Raw genomic sequence first — 23,481 nt, 5'->3', positions numbered from 1 at the left:
GTATTTTCTCCGGCCAAAAAATGTTCCGTTCCGGAACTGAAGACATCCTGATGCATCCTGAATGGATTTCACTCCATTCAGAATGCATTAGGATAAAAATGATCAGGATTCTTCCGGCATAGAGCCCCGACGACGGAACTCTATGCCGGAAGAAAAGAACGCAAGTGTGAAAGAGTCCTTAAGTCCATACTTTACCTTTTACCAAGACGCTTTGGATAATTCTCTATGAGCTTGCCACATCTTACCACTGGGATTTTTGCCCATTCCTCCTTGCAAAACTGCTCCAGCTCCTTCAAGTTGGATGGTTTGCGCTTGTGAACAGCAATCTTTGTCTGACCACAGATTTTCTATTGGATTGAGATCTGGCCTTTGACTAGGCCATTCCAACACATTTACATGTTTCCCCTTAAACCACTCAAGTGTTGCTTTAGCAGTGTGTTTGGGGTCATTGTCCTGCTTGAAGGTGAACCTCCATCCTAGCCTCAAATCACGCACAGAGTGGTACAGGTTTTGCTCAAGAATATCCCTGTATTTAGCACCATCCATCTTTCCCTCAACTCTGACCAGTTTACCAGTCCCGGCTGCTGAAAAACATTCCCACAGCATGATGCTGCCACCGCAATGTTTCACTGTGGGCATAGTGTTCTTTGGGTGATGTGATGCACCAGACAGTGTTTTCTTTGATGGCCGAAATGTTTAATTTTAGTCTCATCAGACCAGAGCACCTTCCTCCATACATTTTTGGAGTCTCCCACATGCCTTATTGTTTTTAGCTGAAAGTAATGACTTTCTTCTAGCCACTCTGCCATAAAGCCCAACTTTATGGAGCGTACGGCTTATTGTCGTCCTATGTACAGATACTCCAGTGCAACGGTGTAGGAATTACAACAGTTTGCATAGGTACCTCCCACTTGTTAAGGAACAAAAAGTAATGGGACAAAATAATCATCATAAATCAAACTTTCACTTTTTAATACTTGGTTGCAAATCCTTTGCAGTCAATTACAGCCTGAAGTCTGGAACGCATAGACATCACCAGACACTGGGTTTCATCCTGGTGATGCCTCTACTACAACTGTCTTCAGTTCCTGCTTGTTCTTGGGGCATTTTCCCTTCAGTTTTGTCTTCAGCAAGTGAAATGCATGCTCAATCGGATTCAGGTCAGGTGATTGACTTGACCATTGCACAACATTCCACTTCTTTCCCTTAAAAAACTCTTCGGTTGCTTTTGCAGTATGCTTTGGGTCATTGTCCATCTGCACTGTGGAGCGCCGTCCAATGAGTTCTGAAGCATTTGGCTGAATATGAGCAGATAATATTGCCCGAAACACTTCAGAATTCATCCTGCTGCTTTTGTCAGCAGTCACATCATCAATAAATACAAGAGAACCAGTTCCATTGGCAGCCATACATGCCCACGCCATGACACTACCACCACCATGCTTCACTGATAAGGTGGTATGCTTAGGATCATGAGCAGTTCCTTTCCTTATCCATACTGTTCTCTTCCCATCACTCTGGTACAAGTTGATCTTGGTCTCATCTGTCAATAGGATGTTGTTCCAGAACTGTGAAGGCTTTTTTAGATGTCGTTTGGCAAACTCTAATCTGGTCTTCCTGTTTTTGAGGCTCACCAATGGTTTACATCTTGTGGTGAACCCTCTGTATTCACTCTGGTGAAGTCTTCTCTTGTTTGTTGACTTTGACACACATACACCTACCTCCTGGAGAGTGTTCTTGATCTGGCCAACTGTTCTTGATCTGGCCAACTGTTGTGAAGGGTGTTTTCTTTACCAGGGAAATAATTCTTCAGTCATTCAGTTGTTTTCTGTGGTCTTCCGGGTCTTTTGGTGTTTCTGAGCTCACCGATGTGTTCCTTCTTTTTAAGTATGTTCCAGTTGTTTTGGCCACACCTAATGTTTTTGCCATCTCTCTGATAATTTTATTTTATTTTTTTCAGCCTTATGATGGCTTGCTTCACTGATAGTGACAGCTCTTTGGATCTCATCTTGAGAGTTGACAGCAACAGATTCCAAAGGCAAATAGCACACTTGAAATGAACTCTGGACCTTTTATCTGCTCATTGTTATTGGGACAATGAGGGAATAACACACTCCTGGCCATGGAACAGCTGAGAAGCCAATTGTCCCATTACGTTTGGCCCCTTAACAAGTGGGAGGCACATATACAAACTGTTGTAATTCCTACACCGTTCACCTGATTTGGATGTAAATACTCTCAAATTAAAGCTGACAGTCTGCAGTTAAAGCACATCTTGTTCATTTCATTTCAAATCTATTGTGGTGTGTATAGAGCCAAAAATGTTAGAATTCAGACTGTATAGTATAATATATATATATATATATATATATATGTATATGTATACATACACACACACACAAATACACCTTCCGTGCGGTATTATTTTTTTGGCAACTCCATTTTTTACACTTCTTTTGAAGTACAGTATTTGGGGGCACTGTACTACACAGCAACTACAACAATAGGAGCAAATGCATGCTGTGGAGCTTTTTCCCGCTGCTCTTTTAATACCCTTGCAATGCCCCAGTGGAGCAATAAGGTAGTAGTCTAAGAAGTGTAAATATTCTGTAAGGCTATACGCACTATGCTTTTTACACTGTTTTACCGCATACCCAGACCATGCAGCATTTGGAGGGATCTACATGGGATTATGATTATCCCATAGGTTGTTTAGAGCATTTTGGCGGGAGTTTTCCTGCCAAAATCAGTGTCAAGTTGGCAAATTTTAGCATGGTTGCCGGATTGGGGCAGATTACAGGGGACTGGCTAATTGGGATGTCCTATGGTGGGGTTGTTGCTGAGGCTGGGAAGTTTATTGTACCCAGCAACAGTTAGGGCATTGGTGGATAGGTTTGGAGTGGTGTTGGTAAACCTGTATATAATGCGGTGGTTGCCAGCATTAGGCTGTCTGCCAAGCCGCATCTTTGGTTCAGCTGCCCTCCTGCTGCCAGTGAAGTTTGCCTGCCTTTCTCCCATGAGGACTGCTTCCCTGCCTGTGTCCGGTCTCCTACTCACCATGGATGATTTCATCGCGGAGCTCAAGCAGCGCACTGAATTTGGGGGAACGGCTGCCTGGTTGGAGACCTGCCTTGCAGACTTTTCGACTTTGGTGCCTGATGTGTCGAAGCCATGCGGTGCGGTCTTGGCTGAAAGATCATCGGCGATGTCTGTGGTGGATGCGGGAGTTCTGGATGCCTTACCTGCGCTGCGCTCCTCTCGCGCTCCCCCCTGCAGGTCCTTACAGGAGCAGCGCACGGCGGAGAAGCAGTCAGCACCTGATGCCAGGACCGGAAGTAGCACCAGGCTGATGACATCACGTCCGGCTGTGCTTGAAACTTTGGTGTCCCCAGAAACTTTGACAAGACGATTGGTTCCTGTCTGCCTTCAAAGAATAGGAGTTCCCAGCCGACCTTACAGTGGGTGGGCTGCCCCCTGAAGCGCAGTGTCGATAGCCTTCCTACTGTAAATATAGACATAAATGTATATTTTGTGGGGGCAGCCACTTCATGGTGCGCTGTTTTAAGAGAGCAAATTTACCCAGTCAGCCTTCTACAAGGGAATTTATTGCAAAGAGCTTGGACACCAGTAAAGCTGGAGATCATGCGTCCTTGGATAGAGCAGTACCCAAATTGCAGGATGGTGGGTCTGCTCCTTGAGGGTTTTGGAGAAGGGTTTTGCTTACCGTCTTTTTCAGGGTAGGGTTGTATGTGGGTGAATAATTTATACTCGGTGGTGCAGCTCCCGCTAGTGGTCCAATCGGAATTGCGAAAGGAGTTGTCATTGGATCGGATTGCTGGTCCTTTCTCATCCCCTCCTTTTGCTAATTTTCGTATTTCTCCGTTAGGGGTAGTACGTAAAAAGGATCCAGGTACTTATCGTTTAATTCATCACCTGTCTTTTCCCTATGGGGCATCGCTAAATGATAAAATTGATAAGGCATTGTGCTCTGTTAAGTATGCTACATTTGATTCAGCAGTGAATCTAGTGCGTAGCTACGGCAATGGGGCTTTAATGGCTAAAGCTGACATTCAGTCTGCTTTTCCCCTATTGCCGGTACATCCTTCTGCTTTTAGTTCCCTTGGTTTTTATTTTCAAGGTTCTTTTTATTTTGACAAGTGTTTACTGATGGGGTGTTTGTTATCATGTTTTTATTTTGAAGTTTTTTCTTCTTTCCTGCAGTGGGTTGTATCGGTTAGGAGCATGCGAGGAGCGGTAACGCATTATTTCGATGACTTTTTGTTCATTGGTCCAGCTAAGGCCTCGTGCACACGGCCGTTGTTTGGGCCCGCATCCGAGCTGCCGTTTTGGCGGCTCAGATGCGGACCCTTTCACTTCAATGGGGCCGCAAAAGATGCGGACAGCACTCTGTGTGCTGTCCACATCCGTGGCTCCATTCCGCGGCCCCATTAAAAAAATATAACAAGTCCTATTCTTATCCCCACTTTGCGGACAAGAATAGGCATTTATATTGCCTGCGCCCGTTCCGTTCCACAAATTGCGGAAGGCAACAAGGGCGGCTTCTTTTTTTTGCGGATCTGCGGTCCCCAAAAAACGGCACGTCCGTGTGCATGAGGCCTTACTCTTCAGTTTATTCAGATCTGTTAGAATCATTTGTTAGCATTTGTTCTGAGTTTGGTGTTCCTCTAGCGTTTGACAAGAGTTTCGTCTCCCGATGTAGAAGGTAAATAGAATATGCTCTGCTATCACTTTTTTGATGGGTAAACGGAAAGCAACAGTGAAGGAAATTCAGTCATTATTGGGTCTGTTAGCGTTTGCCCTTTAGGGTTATGCCAATGGGTCGTGTTTTCTGTCGGCAGCTGGCGGCTAAAGTCGCTGGTGTGCGTAACCCGTTTTTTTCCATGTGCGTTTATGCAAGGAAGATTTGTCAATTTGGTTAGAATTTTTTCAGCAGTATAATGGTCGTTCATATAAGCAGGAAGATTTTGTCTCGGCTCCTTCTTTGGATTTGTTTACAGACGCAGTGGGGTCTTGTGGACTTGGAGCTTATTGGAAGGGTCATTACTGTGCGACAAAATGGCATCCGTCAAGGGCTGCAAATGGAGTGACGAAAAATATTGTTTTATTGGAATTGTTTCCCGTTGTAGTGTCTTTGGTTTCATGAGGGAGGTTTTTCTCGAAATAAGCATATTTTTCTGCACAAGGAAAATAAAGGTGTTTTGTTCACGGTTAACTGTTTGTCGTCCAGGTGTCTATTAGTTGTTGCGTCATTTAGTTCTGTTTTGTTTCAAATTGAATATTTGGGTTAAAGCTAGGCATATTCCGGGTGTTGATAACTCTATTGCTGACTCGCTCTCTTGCTTTGCGTTTCAGGTTTTTCGCAAATTGGCAAGGGGGGCCGACCTAGAAGGGGAGTTATGTCCTCTGTATCTTTGGAATCTGATTTTGTCTTAGGTATGTCTTATCTACAGTCGTCATTGGCCTCAACTACTTGGTCGGATTATGTGCAGTTGTGGGGCAACTTCGGACTTCGTTGGGAAGGTGTGCTAGACATGATTCTCGAGATGTGTTCTTTGTATCCTGATTTGGATGTTATTATTTTTCATGCGGGTGGCAATGATGTGGATAAGGTAGGCACTATTGATTTGGCGTTTGGTATGAAACGGACCTTGGTTAAAATCAGGCGGTTGTTTCCTGACCCAGTCTGTTTTTCTTTTTTAAATGGTTCCGAGGTTATTATGGCCATCTTATGCGAATTTTAAGTATTTAGACAAAATTAGAATTCGCATAAACAGGATTATGGCTCGTTTTATGCAGCTAATCTGGGGATTTTCTTTTAGACACATGGACTTGGAAGGTGGTTTGCCCGGCCTTTATTTTTCAGATAAAATTCATCTTTCAGACATTGGTTTGGACATTTTTAATTTCAATTTGCAGGCTATGATTGAATTAGCTGTAGGTGGGGTGGGACCCATACCGCCTGTTTAGGTGGCATGGTCCATTGGGTAAATTTGCTCGTCAATAAGTGGCGAGTGGACGAGTTGATTCAAGCATTTAGGGTGAGTTTATGGCTAGTCTAATTCAGTGGTTATTAATCTTAAATTGATATGGTTATCTAATGTTTGAGCTGTTCTTTAATAAAGTTGGCCGTGGCCCAATTTATCCATTTATGATTGTGTCCATGTGTCTTATTTGAAACATTAGTCGGTTTAAATTAAGAATATGGGTTTCAATTTAATCTATTATTCCATGTATGAGGACAAGCGATTGCAGCAGCGCGTAAATACAGTTCTCATCTTCTCTGATGGGCAAGCAGCAATCAGGAGTGAACAGTTCATTCCAAATAATTGCCTGCTCAGTCGGTCTTCTCCCTCCACTGTGGTCTCATAAATGAAATTGGAGAAAAGAAGGAAGTATAAAGTGTTGTGCTTGCTATTGCAAGAGCAAAGTACTTATTTAATCTTTTGTCTCGTTTATCTTACTTTTCTCTTTTTTCCTTTTACAGAAATTCGAACAGCCAGTGAAAAAGCAGGAGAGAAGAATAACAAGCCTTAAAAATCTTATTGCGCTATGAAAGTTATGGAGAACCAAAAAACTATTTATCATACAATTTTTCAGTATTCTACCTTGCTTTTTTGGCAGGTTCCAGGTAATGCTTTCTTCTACTGATGCATTTTGTGTCGGATCGAAGAAAAGAAAGTCCGATTTTGTTCCTCCAAATCTTAAGAAGGCAGGAGAAAGCCCTCTCGTTAAAGTGATAAGTTTCTGGGATCTAAAAGACATAATGCAGAATTACTGTATAACATTTCCCACTGACTGCCCCGGGAACCCTATGCTAGTCATTGAAGGGGGTTCCTCACAGTGAGGCTGCTGGCATTCATACATTTGCATAGGTGATAAATCTTAACTTGGGGAGACCCCTTTAAAGGGATACATCTGTCCATGGGAGCAGTTTATTAATGGCCGGCGCACAGATGTTCAAAAAGTTGCAAACCAGGGCAGTGTGACTTTTTTACACTAGTTTCTGGCATAGGGGGTCATAATATATGACCCCTAATATTTATAGAAATCCAAATTTACATTTTTTACTTTTTTCGTTTTTCATTTTGCCATTGAAAATTAAATATAAAATATTGTCATTCTGTAGCGGTCAATAAAAATGTCTATTTATAGATAGATAGGTAATCCATTATAGATTGGTTATCCATCGTCAGTTTACTGCTGCTGTAAAAGGGAAGATGTTACCTAAAGAGTAATTCTCATGATAATAGTAGGCGTAAAATTGGAAAAACAGTATGCCAGCTCTGTAGTTCTTTTGATAGGCCTATCTAAAGAAGCCCATAAATGAGCATTGCTTTGATTACGGTAATTAAGTCAATGAGAGTGCTAAATAAGACCGTCTGCCATGCTAAAAGTCCAGACAAAGAGGAAGTTAAAGAGCCATCTATAACACGTAGAATGACTTAAAAAATATTATCTAGAAAGTAATGAGGCTAATTTTTGTTTGAAAAAATACATATACACTGCTCATATCCAAGGGTTACGACCACCCTGTAATCCAGCAGTGGTGGGTGTGCTTGTACATTATGGGGAAAAAAAACCCAGTCCTATGCTCCCATAGTCTTGTGTGCAAGCCCGACCACTGCTGCTGGATTGCAGGGTGGTCGTAACTAGGGATGAGCGAAATCGACTTCAGATGAAACATCCGAAGTCGATTCGCATAATACTTTGTTTGAATATTGTACGGATCAAGCCTTCCGTACAGTATTAGAATGTATTGGCTCCGATGAGCCGAAGTTATTACTTTGCAAAGTCTCGAGAGACTTCGCATAATAACTTCAGAAATTCATTTAGGGCTCATGCACACGACAGTGCCGTTTTTTGCGGGCCTTTCTGCAATTTGCGGAAAGGAACAGGAGATCTATTATAGAAATGCCTATTCTTGTCCGCAAAACAGACAAGAATAGGACATGCCTCATAATTTTTGCGGGGCCATGGAACGGAGCAACGGATGCGGACAGCACACATAGTGCTGTCCTCATCCTATGCGGAACCATTGAAATCAATGGTTCCGCATACGGAATAAAAATACGGCCCGTATACGGAACACAAAAAAACTTTTGTGTGCATGAGCCCTTATACTGTAAAAAAAAACATGTCCCGAACTCAGGTTCGGTTCTAGAGTACAGTATTGAAATGCTCATCCCTAGTCGTAACCCCTGGAAACAAGCAGTGTATACAGTAATGTGATCGAAAAATTAATCAAGCCAGCAAAGGCGGCAATATGGACAATAACAATACAATATTAAGTTCCTTGTATTAACTGTCTACATGATAAATGCGTTTGCTTAAGTGAGACAACTTCTTTAAAAGGGAACCTGTCACCGGGATTTTGTGTATAGAGCTGAGGACATGGGCTGCTAGTTCGCCGCCAGCACATCCGCAATACCCAGTTCCCATAGCTCTGTGTGCTTTTATTGTGTGAAAAAGAAACGATTAGATACATATGCAAATTAACCTGAGATGTGTCCTGTACGTGAGATGAGTCAGGGACAGGACTCATTTCAGTTTTTTTACACAATAAAAGCACACAGAGCTATGGGGACTGGATATTGCGGATGTGCTAGTGGCCATCTAGCAACCCATGTCCTCAGCTCTATACACAAAATCCCGGTGACAGGTTCCCTTTAACCGCTCCAGGACCGCCGTACGCATTGCGTCCTGCCGGCGGCCCTGCTCTTCTGGGTGGACGCATATACGCGTCCTCCCGCGAGAGCCGAGATTTCCTGTGAACGCGCGCGCGCGCTCACAGGAACGGAAGGTAAGAGAGTGGATCTCCAGCCTGCCAGCGGCGATCGTTCGCTGGCAGGCTGGAGATGTTTTTTTTTTTTAACCCCTAACAGGTATATTAGACGCTGTTTTGATAACAGCGTCTAATATACCTGCTACCTGGTCCTTTGGTGGTCCCTTTTGTTTGGATCGACCACCAGAGGACACAGGTAGCTGTGTAAAGTAACACAAAACACTACACTACACTCCCCCCCCCTGTCACTTATTAACCCTTTATGAACCACTGATCACCCCATATAGACTACCTGATCACCCCCCTGTCATTGATCACCCCCCTGTAAGGCTCCATTCAGACGTCCGTATGATTTTTACGGATCCACGGATACATGGATCGGATCCGCAAAACACATACGGACGTCTGAATGGAGCCTTACAGGGGGGTGATCAATGACAAGGGGGTGATCACCCATATAGACTTCCTGGTCACCCCCCTGTCATTGATCACCCCCCTGTAAGGCTCCATTCAGACGTCCGTATGCGTTTTGCGGATCCGATCCATGTATCCGTGGATCTGTAAAAATCATACGGACGTCTGAATGGAGCCTTACAGGGGGGTGATCAATGACAGGGGGTGATCAGGAAGTCTATATGGGTGATCACCCCCCCTGTAAGGCTCCATTCAGACGTCCGTATGCGCTTTGCGGATCCAATCCGTGGATCCGTAAAAATCATATGGACGTCTGAATGGAGCCTTTCAGAGGGGTGATCAATGACAGAGGGGTGATCAGTGACAGGGGGGTGATCACCCCATATACACTCCCTGATCACCCCCCTGTCATTGATCACCCCCTGTAAGGCTCCATTCAGACATTTTTTTGGCCCAAGTTAGCGGAAATATTTTCTTTTGTTTGTTTTTTCTTACAAAGTCTCATATTCCACTAACTTGTGTCCAAAAAATAAAATCTCACATGAACTCACCATACCCCTCACGGAATCCAAATGCGTAAACATTTTTAGACATTTATATTCCAGACTTCTTCTCACGCTTTAGGGCCCCTAAAAAGCCAGGGCAGTATAAATACCCCACATGTGACCCCATTTCGGAAAGAAGACACCACAAGGTATTCCGTGAGGGGCATATTGAGTCCATGAAAGATTGAAATTGTTGTCCCAAGTTAGCGGAAAGTGAGACTTTGTGAGAAAAAAAAAAAAAAAAAAAAAAAATCAATTTCCGCTAACTTATGCAACAAAAAAAAAAAAAATCTATGAACTCGCCATGCCCCTCATTGAATACCTTGGGGTGTCTTCTTTCCAAAGTGGGGTCACATGTGGGGTATTTATACTGCCCTGGCTTTTTAGGGGCCCTAAAGCGTGAGAAGAAGTCTGGGATCCAAATGTCTAAAAATGCCCTCCTAAAAGGAATTTGGGCCCCTTTGCGCATCTAGGCTGCAAAAAAGTGTCACACATCTGGTATCGCCGTACTCAGGAGAAGTTGGGGAATGTGTTTTGGGGTGTCATTTTACATATACCCATGCTGGGTGAGATAAATATCTTGGTCAAATGCCAACTTTGTATGAAAAAATGGGAAAAGTTGTCATTTGCCGAGATATTTCTCTCACCCAGCATGGGTATATGTAAAATGACACCCCAAAACACATTCCCCAACTTCTCCTGAGTACGGCGATACCAGATGTGTGACACTTTTTTGCAGCCTAGGTGGGCAAAGGGACCCACATTCCAAAGTGCACCTTTCGGATTTCACCGGTCATTTTTTACAGATTTCGATTGCAAACTACTTCTCACACATATGGGCCCCTAAATTGCCAGGGCAGTATAACTACGCCACAAGTGACCCCATTTTGGAAAGAAGACACCCCAAGGTATTCCGTGAGGGGCATGGCGAGTTCCTAGAATTTTTAATTTTTTGTCGCAAGTTAGTGGAATATGAGACTTTGTAAGGAAAAAAATTAAAATCATCATTTTCCGCTAACTTGTGACAAAAAATAAAAAGTTCTATGAACTCACTATGCCCATCAGCGAATACCTTAGGGTGTCTACTTTCCGAAATGGGGTCATTTGTGGGGGTTTTCTACTGTCTGGGCATTGTAGAACCTCAGGAAACATGACAGGTGCTCAGAAAGTCAGAGCTGCTTCAAAAAGCGGAAATTCAAATTTTTGTACCATAGTTTGTAAATGCTATAACTTTTACCCAAACCATTTTTTTTTTTTGCCAAAACATTTTTTTTTTTATCAAAGACATGTAGAACAATAAATTTGGCGAAAAATTTATATATGGATGTCGTTTTTTTTGCAAAATTTTACAGCTGAAAGTGAAAAATGTCATTTTTTTGCAAAAAAATCGTTACATTTTGATTAATAACAAAAAAAGTCAGCAGCAATAAAATACCACCAAATGAAAGCTCTATTAGTGAGAAGAAAAGGAGGTAAAATTAATTTGGGTGGTAAGTTGCATGACCGAGCGATAAACGGTGAAAGTAGTGTAGTGCAGAAGTGTAAAAAGTGGCCTGGTCATTAAGGGGGTTTTAGCTAGCGGGGCTGAAGTGGTTAATATGTGATAAAAAAAGGGAAATGCAAAATGTAATGACGTTTCTTGATAATTACACAACAATGTAGTGACCGAGTCAATGTAATAACTGAGTAAGTCAGCACTATCTTACTAAGCAAAGTAATACGTCTACAATGTATGTGTGAAGGCAGTGAACGCAGGTAACAACTCCTGTAGTAGCCAAAGATGTTGCTTCAGGGCCCAGCTGCTAATGAGCCTGCTGGAGTTCACAGGACCATGCACCGCCGGAGACCCTGGACTATAATCTGGTGGGGATTAGGCCGGTTTCCAGCCAGACAAAGGGCTCATGCACACAACCGTTGTTTTTGTCCATATCCGATCCGCATTTTTTGCATGACGTATGCAAACCCATTCACTTCAATGCTGTCCGCATCCATATGTCCTGTGGCCCAGCAAAAAATAAATAAAAAACACGTCCTATTCTTGTCTATTTTGTGGACAATGATAGGACAGTTCTACAGAGGGCAGGACGTTCCATTCCTCAAGATGTACAACACAAATGGCTGTTAGCTGTGTTCCGCAAAAACGGCAACGGCCATGTGCATGAGCCAAAAAACTGACGTATATACAATTTTTGTCCTGCCAAAACCCGATGCTCATGCTGGAGGCCAAGCGGATCCCCGCCGAATCCTATTATAGTCAATGGGGCCTGGCATTGCTGGATACAGTGAACTCTGGCAGGCTCATCCTCTGCCGAAACAACCAGCCGGATAGCTTTACCGCAAGGACGGCACTAACCTAAGGCAAAATCTATGGTTGTAGGCACATTACTTTTTTGCTATGTGCTAGCTACTTGTAAGTAGCAAGGGAGTGACAGAGGCTTGGCAGGGGGCTAGGCCGGGACATATTTACCATCTTTTATGCCTGGAAACATGCGTAAAAGCGAGTGAAACTACAGTCAGGAGCTGGAGTTGTATTTACACTGGGCCTCGTCATAAATTAGGCACTTTCTCTGCCAGCGCAGGGGGAGAAACAAAGACCATGTGTGAACTATATATGGCTATTTACAAACACAGTATGGCACTGCATATGTGCCACTTTGATTCTAGGTAATGTTTGTAAAAAAAAAAAAAATATATATATATGTCTCTGTTCCTGTAGTAAGATTTACATGGGGACTGCCTGCTTAGGGTCAATTCACACGTCCGTGTGTGTTTTGCGGATCCACGGATAGAAAATAGCGGACAAGAATAGGACATGTTCTTTTTTTTTCCGAGATCGGAATTGCAGACCCGAAAGTGCGGGTCCGGGCAGCCCCATAGAAATGAATGGGTCCGCAATTCCGTTCCGCAAAATGCGGAAAGAAATTGCGGACGTGTGAATGGACCCTTAATCTTGGCATCAGTTTATACTTAAAGGGGCATTCCAGTTATAACAAGTTAGATAACTATCAGATTGGTGAGGGTTCTACTGCTGGGACCCGAACCGATCACGAGAACGGAGGCCCTATAACCTATGGAGCCTCCCTGAAATCGACGGAGCGGGTGGTCGGAAACGGATGCCGCTGTTCCATTCGTTCCTATGGGAGTAGCGGAGATAGCCAAGATTGCACTTCCACAGAAACAAATGGAATGACGGTGAGCATTACCAACCAGATGCTCCGTCCATTTCAGGGAGCTTCCACAGGGTATAGGGCCCCTGTTTTCATGATTCCTACCTCTGTGACCCTCACTGATCTGACAATTAGCCCCTATCCTGTGGATAGAGAATAAGGCCGAGTTCACACGAACGCGTGTGACCCGTGCCCATGCTGCGGCCCGCAAATTGCGGGTCGCAATGCACGATCGCCGGCCGTAGGTCAGCTGCATTGGATCGCAAACCCATTCACTTTAATGGGTCCGCGATCCGCCCGTTCCGCAAAAAGATAAAACATGTCCTATCTTTTTGCGGAACGGAAGCACAGGACGCAACCCCACGGAAGCACTCCGTAGTGCTTCCAATCGGTCCCGTTCCGTGCGGCCGTTCCGCAATTCTGGATTTGCGGACCCATTGAAGTGAATGGGTCTGCATCCGTGATGCGTAATGCACACAGAACTGTGGCCGTGTATTGCGGCCCGCGATTTGTGTGAACTAGGCCTAACTCGTTCTAACTGGAATGCCCCTTTAACCCTTTCCCAACATACATTTTCAATCGGCAGCCAGGCATGTAAAAATGGGGCCCGAGACGGCGCAGACAGTGAAAAGGAAAAAGAAATGGGTGATTTGCAGTTTTTTTGGTTGCTTTTTCTCCCACAAAAAATTTAATAAAAAGTGATCAAAAAAAGTCATACACATACCAAAATGGTATCATTGAAAAGTATAGATCATCTCAACAACAAAAATGAGCCGTACACACACAGCTGCGTACACATAAATACAAAAAAGTTAGAGGGGTCAGAATGTGGTGATGAAAAGAACATTTTTAAAAACAATATGAGACATGCTACCTACCCCAGGAAAGCAATATACTTAGGTTCCGAAGCAAGACTGGCATCAATTGTCACAGACAGGAATCTTGGATTTAGGACGGGTCTCCTTGTAGTCTTCAGCTGTAGTTGTAGTTCCACAGGTGATGCCAAAGTGTTGCTGCTGACCTTCAAAAGAGCACCAGCAAGGAAGAGAATGCACATAGAGATAGTCATCATTAGCCAGGTCCTCTGTGGAGCACAGCGATGAAGACCTAGCTGAAAGGGCTGCGCAGCCTACAAGCAGGAAGAGAATTCTTCCTCTCTGGAACATGTTAGACACAGAGGAAGCCGCGTATATACAACCACAATGAGCTTGCTTTCTGCTTGGGTTGCATATGTTCTCGTCTTCCTAATCATAGGTCATTCTCAACTTCCTCCAACTCTGCTCACAAACAAAGTCATGAAAGCAGTAGTCACAGTATCTACGTGTGTAGGAAATGCATAGAAACAGGTTGGGAAGGGTAGTACATGTGGACGAGGTAAACAATGAGCAAGTAGTCAGGTGATCACAGGCAGATGTAGGGAGGAGGCGTACCTAAAACTAGCTCGCCCCACCCTCAAAGCAAACATTGCATAAAACTTGGATATGAAAATTGTGATTAGATAGAAATCTTAAAAGGGTTTCAGAAGGAAACCTGACAACCATGGGATCCACCTGAAATAAAGAACAGGTAAGTACTTACCTCACAGATCCTGTGCCACGGCTCCTTGCATTGCTCTATTTACCCAGCTACTGCAGTGACACAATGTCAACAGCATGCGACTACTGCAGCCAATCAACGGCCTCAGCAGTGCACTCAACAAGTCCAGTGATTAACTACAGCGGTCATGTGTTGTCAACATGACGTCAACTGCCGCAGCCGAGTAATTAGAGCCTGTTGGGGAGAACAGGAGCAGCGGTGTGGGATCTGTGAGGTAAGTACTTACCTGTTCTTTATTTCAGGTGAGTTCCAGAGCTGACCAGTTTTTTCCTGAACAACCCCTTTAAATAGAAAAGCAAGACTGTAGCGTCATAAAATAAAAAAAACTATTTATGCTTAAGGCCTCATGCACACGACAGTATTTTTTCACGGTCCGCAAAAACGGGGTCCGTAGGTCCGTGACCGTTTTTTCGTCCGTGGGTCTTCCTTGATTTTTGGAGGATCCACGGACATAAAAAAAAAGTCGTTTTGGTGTCCGCCTGGCCGTGCGGAGCCAAACGGATCCGTCCTGAATTACAATGCAAGTCAATGGGGACGGATCCGTTTGACGTTGACACAATATGGTGCCATTTCAAACGGATCCGTCCCCATTGACTTTCAATGTAAAGTCTGGAGTCCCTTTTATACCATCGGATAGGAGTTTTCTCCAATCCGATGGTATATTTTAACTTGAAGCGTCCCCATCACCATGGGAACGCCTCTATGTTAGAATATACTGTCGGATATGAGTTAGATCGTGAAAACTCATTTCCGACAGTATATTCTAACACAGAGGCGTTCCCATGGTGATGGGGACGCTTCTAGTTAGAATATACTACAAACTGTGTACATGACTGCCCCTGCTGCCTGGCAGCACCCGATCTCTTACAGGGGGCCGTGAACAGCACAATTAACCCCTGCCGCACCTGAAGGGGTTAATTGTACTATCATATCCCCCTGTAAGAGATCAGGGCTGCCAGGCAGCAGGGGGCAGACCCCCCCCCCTCCCCAGTTTGAATATCATTGGTGGCCAGTGCGGGCCCCCCCCTCTATTGTAATAATTCATTGGTGGCACAGTGTGCGCCCCCCCCTTCCTCCCTCTATTGTAATAATTTGTTGGTGGCACAGTGTGCGCCCCCCCCTTCCTCCCTGTATTGTAATAATTATTCGTTGGTGGCACAGTGTGCGCCCCCTATCGGGCCCCCCCCTTCCTCCCTCTATTGTAATAATTCGTTGGTGGCACAGTGTGCGCCCCCCATCGCCCCCCCCCTTCGTCCCTGTATTGTAATAATTATTCGTTGGTGGCACAATGTGCGCCCCCCCATTCCTCCCTGTATTGTAATAATTATTCGTTGGTGGCACAGTGTGCGCCCCCCATCGGCCCCCCCTTTATTGTAATAATTATTCGTTGGTGGCACAGTGTGCGCCCCCCATCGGCCCCCCCTCCCTCTATAGCATTAACAACATTGGTGGCCAGTGTGCGGTCTGTGCGGCGCATTGCTGTCACTTACCAGTAGGAGGAGCTCCCGGCCGGACGCAGACATCGCAGCTCCCAGGTAAGTATGAATCTTTTACTATTGTACTATTGCTAAGTAACCATGGCAACCAGGGCTGCAGTAGTGTCCTGGTTGCCATGGTTACCGATCGGAGCCCCAGCGATTAAACTGGGACTCCGATCGGAACTCCGCTGCCACCAATGATGGGGGGGGGAGATGGGAGGACGCACACTGTGCCACCAATGTTGTTAATGCCTTAGAGGGAGGGGGGGCCGATGGGGGGCGCACACTGTGCCACCAACAAATAATTATTACAATACAGGGAGGGAGGGGGGGCGATGGGGGGCGCACACTGTGCCACCCACGAATAATTATTACAATACAGGGAGGAAGGGGGGGCGATGGGGGGCGCACACTGTGCCACCAACGAATAATTATTACAATACAGGGAGGAAGGGGGGGGCGATAGGGGGCGCACACTGTGCCACCAACGAATAATTATTACAATACAGGGAGGAAGGGGGGGGGGGGGCGATCACTGTGCCACCAACGAATTATTACAATACAGGGAGGAGGGGGGGGCGCACACTGTGCCACCAACGAATTATTACAATAGAGGGAGGGAGGGGGGGCCGCACTGGCCACCAATGATATTCAAACTGGGGAGGGGGGGGTCTGCCCCCTGCTGCCTGGCAGCCCTGATCTCTTACAGGGGGATATGATAGTACAATTAACCCCTTCAGGTGCCGCACCTGAAGGGGTTAATTGTGCTGATCACGGCCCCCTGTAAGAGATCGGGTACTGTCAGGCAGCAGGGGGCAGTCTTGTACACAGTTTGTAGTGTATTCTAACTAGAAGCGTCCCCATCACCATGGGAACGCCTCTGTGTTAGAATATACTGTCGGATATGAGTTTTCACGAAGTGAAAACTTAGATCTGAAAAAGCTTTTATGCAGACGGATCTTTGGATCCGTCTGTATGAAAGTAACCTACGGCCACGGCCACGGATGCCAATCTTGTGTGCATCCGTGTTCTTTCACGGACCCATTGACTTGAATGGGTCCGTGAACCGTTGTCCGTCAAAAAAATAGGACAGGTCTTATTTTTTTGACGGACAGGAAACACGGATCACGGTCTCGGCTGCAAAACTGTGCATTTACCGATTTTTCCACGGACCCATTGAAAGTCAATGGGTCCACGAAAAAAAACGGAAAACGGCACAACGGCCACGGATGCACACAACGGTCGTGTGCATGAGGCCTAACTGTAAGAAAAATATTTCTGAATAAAAATACAAAGTTTGGATCTCAACCCACTAATTATTGGGACGCCCGGGAGAATGCTGATTGTACACACATAGATGATGGACGGATTTTTGAGCCAAAGTTTGGGACTTTATGACATTTGCCACCAGCCTAGCCACTTTTCTAAAAAGTGGGCAGGGCGTGGCTGGGAGGAGTCAGACCACAGGTAAGCTCTCCATGGCCGATACATTTAACAATACGTGTGGTATTGGAAAACTGCCTCTGGCATAGATTTCTTTTTCTGGCATATGGACCTCCCAAACATGTGCCAGAAATTCAGAGGCCGTCTTCTTAATAATCTAAGCGTGCCTTCAAACGCGGTCATTATTATTTGTTTTACCCCACTTGGTATAATTAGCTTGCATATTAAGGTGTTTTGCGACCTCTGTTACTTTACCCCGCTCACACCATTTTTTCGAAGTGCAGGAAAAATGAGTGGACGCGGGTTTAAAGCATGTTGCATGGCCGGCGGCAGCAAGAGCCTCTACGTGGCGAATCTACCGACAGCGCACAGATTAAGACTGGTGTATAAATCGCTGGTCTTAATAAATGTCCCCCTAAGACTTTTTCTAAGGCCTCTTTCACACTATCGTATGGCTATTTCAATGTTTTGCGGTCCGTTTTTCACTGATCTGTTGGTCCGTTTTTTGTTTCCGTTGTGTTTCCGTTTCTGTTCCGTTTTTTCCGTATGGAATATACAGTATACAGTAATTACATAGAACAAATTGGGCTGGGCATAACATTTTTAATAGATGGTTCCGCAAAAAACGGAACGGATACAGAAGACATACGGATGCATTTCCGCATGCATTCATTTTTTTTTGCGGACCCATTGACTTCAATAGAGCCACGGAATGTGATTTGCGGACAAATATAGGACATGTTCTATATTTGCACGGAACGGAGATACGGAAACGGAATGCAAAGCGGAAAAAAATAAACGGTAGTGTGAAAGAGGCCTAAACCTGTGCAACCATTTAAAGTGTAATGTATCAGCACTTGGTAGAGACTTTTGTAGAGCTTTTACTATTAGGAGCCGTGTGAATGAACTTTTATTCTGGCAGATAATGCTCCAGCAAGTGCCCAGGGAGGGGCATCACTGTGCCCCCTCTCTCTGTATTGAGGTGTTTCACATCCCTTCCCTTCTGCTCTGAGTGACAGCTGCAAACCAATGCCTCTGGCGTATTCAACAATATGCCATTTTGTTGCATGTAGCCAAACCTTTTTTTTGTGTGTGTCCTGTATATGGGACCACAACAGACTAAACTTTCCCATTCAGAGAAAGAAAACTGTAGGCACCAGGGGCATTAATGCACACACTAATATATACTGCAAATGCAACGTGAATAGACCTTACCAATGCCGTAACTAATGGACACTGTGGGAGTTATTTACAACAGGTTCTATGCCAGTTTTTGGTATAAAAAAAACTTGCAAGACCCCAAAATTGCAGCATGTTCTAACTTTGAGTCTTGTGGCGAAAAAATAGATAATCAAATGAATCGGTCTTGGGTAAAACGGACCACACATGAACGCCACCTGTTTGTGGTCTGTTTTAAAATTTGTCCAACTAAGGCCGAATGCACACGGCCGTTGTTCACGGCCGTGAGCGGTCCGTGGAACCGCGGCCTGGATTCCTGCTGAGTGCAGGAGCGCACGGCGTCATGGGTTGCTATGACGCCATGCGCTCCCTGCTGCCGCCACAGTACAGTAATACACTGGTATAGATCATACCAGTGTGTTACTGTATTGCGGCGGCAGCAGGGAGTGCACGGCGTCATAGCAACCCATGACGCCGTGCGCTCCTGCTCTCAGGAGGAATTCAGGCCGCGGTTCCACGGACCGCTCACGGCCGTGAACAACAGCCGTGTGTATTCGGCCTTAGGCTACTTTCACACTAGCGTTCGTCGGTCCGCTCGTGAGCTCCGTTTGAAGGGGCTCACGAGCGGACCCGAACGGACTGGCGGCGTTCAGTCTGGCGGCGTTCAGCCTCCGCTCCGCTCGCCTCCGCACGGACAGGCGGACAGCTGAACGCTGCTTGCAGCGTTCGGGTGTCCGCCTGGCCGTGCGGAGGCGTGCGGATCCGTCCAGACTTACAATGTAAGTCAATGGGGACGGATCCGTTTGAAGATGCCACAATATGGCTCAATCTTCAAGCGGATCCGTCCCCCATTGACTTTACATTGAAAGTCTGGACGGATCCGTACGAGGCTATTTTCACACTTAGCTTTTATATGCCAATATAATGCAGACGGATCCGTACTGAACGGAGCCTCCGTCTGCATTATTATGATCGGATCCGTTCAGAACGGATCAGATCGAACGCTAGTGTGAAAGTAGCCTTAGTTGGACAACAACATTGAGTTCCGTCAAAAGGGCTGATCAGGTATATTCTGAATGGAGAGTAATCCGTTCAGGATGCATCAGGATGTCTTCAGTTCAATCATTTTGACTGATCAGGCAAAAGAGAAAACTGCAGCATGCTACGGTTTTCTCTCCGGCCCCAAAAAACTGAAGACTTGCCTGAATGCCGGATTCGGCATTTTTTTCCATAGGAATGTATTAATGCCGGAATCGTCCTGCGCAGACAGAAAAAAAGGTGAAAAAAATAAATGCCGGGTCCGTTTTGCCAGATGACACCGGAAAGACGGATCCGGCATTTCAATGCATTTTTCTGACTGATCAGGCATTTTTAAGACTGATCAGGATCCTGATCAGTCTTACAAATGCCATCGGTTGGCATACGTTTTGCCGGATCTGGCAGGCAGTTTCGTCGACGGAACTGCTTGCCGGATACTCTGCCGCAAGTGTGAAAGTAGCCTTACTCTCTAAAACAGGGATTCCCAACCTGCGGCCCTCCAGCTGTTGCAAAACTACAACTCCCAGTATGCCTGGACAGCCTACAGCTATTAGGGCATGCTGAGAATTGTAGCTTTGCAATAGCTGGAGGGCCACGGGTTGAGCATCCCTGGGTCTAAAACATGGGTGAGTCCTAAGGCAAAGTAGTATACCACAGACACATATTACATGCAGAACCCCATCTTAGGCTACCCCCATTTCCTATTGGCTGTGTCAAGCTACACAAACTACCACCTCTCCACAGAAGTTGAGGAAAAAAGCTAGGAAAAGAGTGGGGGACCGGAGAACCAATTTCATGCCATCTTCTCGTGTGATAATAGAAAACAGCATATGCAGGAAACCAATTGTTGTCCCCTTCTGCTTTACATATGCTAGTGAAAATGGTTTTTTTCTTCCCCTTTCTCTCATTGTCATCTCTAAAACCTTTTTTATCTTTTTTTTTGCCTGGATGTAGGTGCCAACATCAGCGTCTCTCCTACTCTGTTCAGCCACAGATACACCGTTGATAAAGGTCATAGTGACCGAAAAGTCCAGTTTTTTTTATAAGTGGCTATAGAACGTATATACTTAACTGGATACAACTCTCTTTGTATATATAAAATATATATTGGACTGACTAAAGCATTGAAAAATTTCCTCTAGTGGAAGGGCCATAGATTCTTCATGTTTCATAAGTGGACCACCAAGTCCTCTATGAGCACCCACCCTAGGTCTTCGAGTGCAGGCCTCACTTTTCACCATGGCAGGTGCTAGCATAGATTTTCAAAGTGGAGTTAGAGTTAACACCTCTTCTCCAGAGAAATCTGGAGACCAAACCTTGAAATCTGGAGACCAAACGGTTTTCCATGTTCCTAAAACTATTCCTTAAAAAATCTTGCAATGTGCAGGGTACATTATCCTGTTGAAAGAGACTAATGTCTTTGGGGTGCTTTCACACAGCCTTATGTGGTCCATGAAATGCAGACCTTGGGACAGCCGCATCTCCTGTTTCAGGAGTGCCAAATTTACAGGCATCATAGTGATTTATGGGTGGTTCTTATTTCATGGACCAATAATACTGCTAACATGAAGGGGTGTATACATACCATACTATAACCAATGAGAATAATAAGTATATATTAATTCTAATGAATTATAAGACAGGCTAATTTCAGACGATCCTGTCCTGTGCAGAATTTCTTATTATGGACTTTGCTTGTTCCGCAAGAATGCAAGGCATTATAATGATTTATAAGGCTTTGTTTCTCCGCATGACCTTACTTTCACAGAATTAGGGCTCATGCACACGACAGTTAGATGTTTTGCAGTCCGCAAATCACAGATACTGGCCATGTGCACTCCGCATTTTGCGGAATGGAACAGCCAGCCCCTAATAGAAAAGTCCTATCCTTGTCTGTAATGCGGACAATAATAGGACATGTTCTTTTTTTGCAGAACGGCCATGCAAACACGGAATGCACATAGAAATAGTACATTTGTGGTTATGAGTCCTTATACTGACAGCATTATGTGACAGCTGGGTGACCAAAACCCCACTAACAAACACTGTGATGACTGGAGCAGACCATCTCAGATCCAGTCTCCTTCTTCAAGTCTTCGGACTTCTGTGGCTTGATCACGGCGAGCACTGGAATATAAAGGCCCATCTTACCACCACTTGACACAGCTAACCAATGCTGTAATGACCCTTGAATTCTGCAAGGAGATGAATATTCTTCACCTACTCATGCCACTGCACAGCTCGCCAACCACAGACAAGGCTAGTATTAAATTTGTGGCAGGGAACACAAGCCTGCAGGAGTTCTCCAGATTCGGCATTGCTGGATAGTACTGCCTTACCGCCGGACCTCATTGACTATAAGGGGGTCTGGCAGAGATCCAGCCGCTAGCCGGCACACCCAGTAATAGAAAAGAAAGGGGGTGGTGGATAGAAACTGCTAATTGATCTGGGCAATCAAGAGTCACCATGACAATACATGGCCTTGCCCCGAGGAGCACAGCTGTGAACACATTGACTAATGATGCTTCCAGACCTGGGGGAAGGCCAAGGACTACAGTGACATGTTATGTATGTCTGTTTGACTTTCAGATTAAGAACAGCTCTGGATTCAAGGATGCAACCTACAGGAATCTGTTGGCCTCTACAACCAAGTCTACAAACTATAAATGGGCTGTCCTGATTGGCCCAGACAGTATCCTGGAGATGTTCCAGGGATGGGCAATGTATGGCTAATATATAACACTGCACATAGCTAGTTAGGGGCTTCCCTACCCCTTACTTGTATGATCCCTTTGTTCCTGTCCTTTAGTTAGTAAACCTTTTATTTCTAATTCCTGCTACCATTAATAAATCCCAGTTTAAAGATCCAGTAGCTATTGTTGTTAATTTACTATTAACTGGCACCCGAATCTCAGCAGATTCTACAGACACCCCTCCAATAGGGGCTGTGTGCCATGATGTGTCCCCCAAGTTAATTATATTCTGGGGAGCACCTTGCACTACCTCAGTGGGCCAACTTTTCGCCAGGTAAGTGACCACCTGCAACAAACATGATGGAAAAGAGAAAGCTAGGTTTTGGCCAAGGCCACTTCATCGCATTGCGTAATTTCTTTGTTGCTTGCTTGTCCATTTTCCTGCTTCCAATAAATGAACTACTTCTACAGCCACCTAGTAACAGTGACCCTACCCGACTATGTTGTTTCCTCTGGTAGTACATATACGTCTTTTTCTAATCCAAACCGAATCTAAGATGTAGAAGATAATGTACTACGGTTACTGGAACATTCTGCATAACCAATTTCAAATAGTTTTCAACTCAAGAAGGCAAGCATTGTTCAGAGTAGACCTTGAATAGGTTATGAATGAAAAAATAATTATGACTTATCCTCAGGATAGGTCATCAGTATCAGATCTGAGGGGGAGCGACACCCGGAATCCCTGCCGATCAGCTGTTAGAAGAGGCCTTGAGCACTGCAGCCTCTTCGTAGGCCAGTGACATTACTGTACATCGGTCACATGGTCTAGTTGCATCTCAGTAAAATTCAAGTCAATGGGGCTGTGCTGCAATACCAAGTACTGCCACTATACGTTGTACAGCACTGACCTTGGAAAACTGCCGGGAGCCTGCATCACTTACCAGTGCTCTGGTGAGTGCAGCGGCTCCCTGAAACAGCTGATCATCGGAGATGTCGGGACTTGGACCTCCGCAGATGATTCTCAGGATAAGGCCGAATGCACACGCCGTGCGCTTCCTGCTGCCGCCGCAATACAATCTATACCAGTGCATTACTGTATTCATTGGCAGCAGGAAGCGCACG

General features: G+C 45.1%; 1 protein-coding gene across 1 annotated transcript in view; it reads right to left on the bottom strand.

Moving 5' to 3' along the window:
* The window catches only part of HPSE (heparanase), a 38,474-nt gene extending 24,166 nt beyond the window's left edge, over nt 1–14,308 (bottom strand). The window contains exons 1-2 of the mRNA XM_044304326.1: nt 13,808–14,308; nt 6,627–6,772 (exon numbers count right to left, since the gene is read on the bottom strand). Of these exons, the coding sequence (XP_044160261.1) occupies nt 6,627–6,772; nt 13,808–14,001 (340 nt within the window). The 5' untranslated portion in view covers nt 14,002–14,308. The remainder of the gene's footprint in view (nt 1–6,626; nt 6,773–13,807) is intronic.
* Between the last annotated feature and the right edge of the window lie 9,173 nt (nt 14,309–23,481).

The sequence above is a fragment of the Bufo gargarizans genome, chromosome 1 (assembly GCF_014858855.1).
Source record: "Bufo gargarizans isolate SCDJY-AF-19 chromosome 1, ASM1485885v1, whole genome shotgun sequence".
In the NCBI taxonomy this organism is placed as follows: domain Eukaryota; kingdom Metazoa; phylum Chordata; class Amphibia; order Anura; family Bufonidae; genus Bufo; species Bufo gargarizans.
This window is presented reverse-complemented; position numbering and strand designations above follow the sequence as displayed.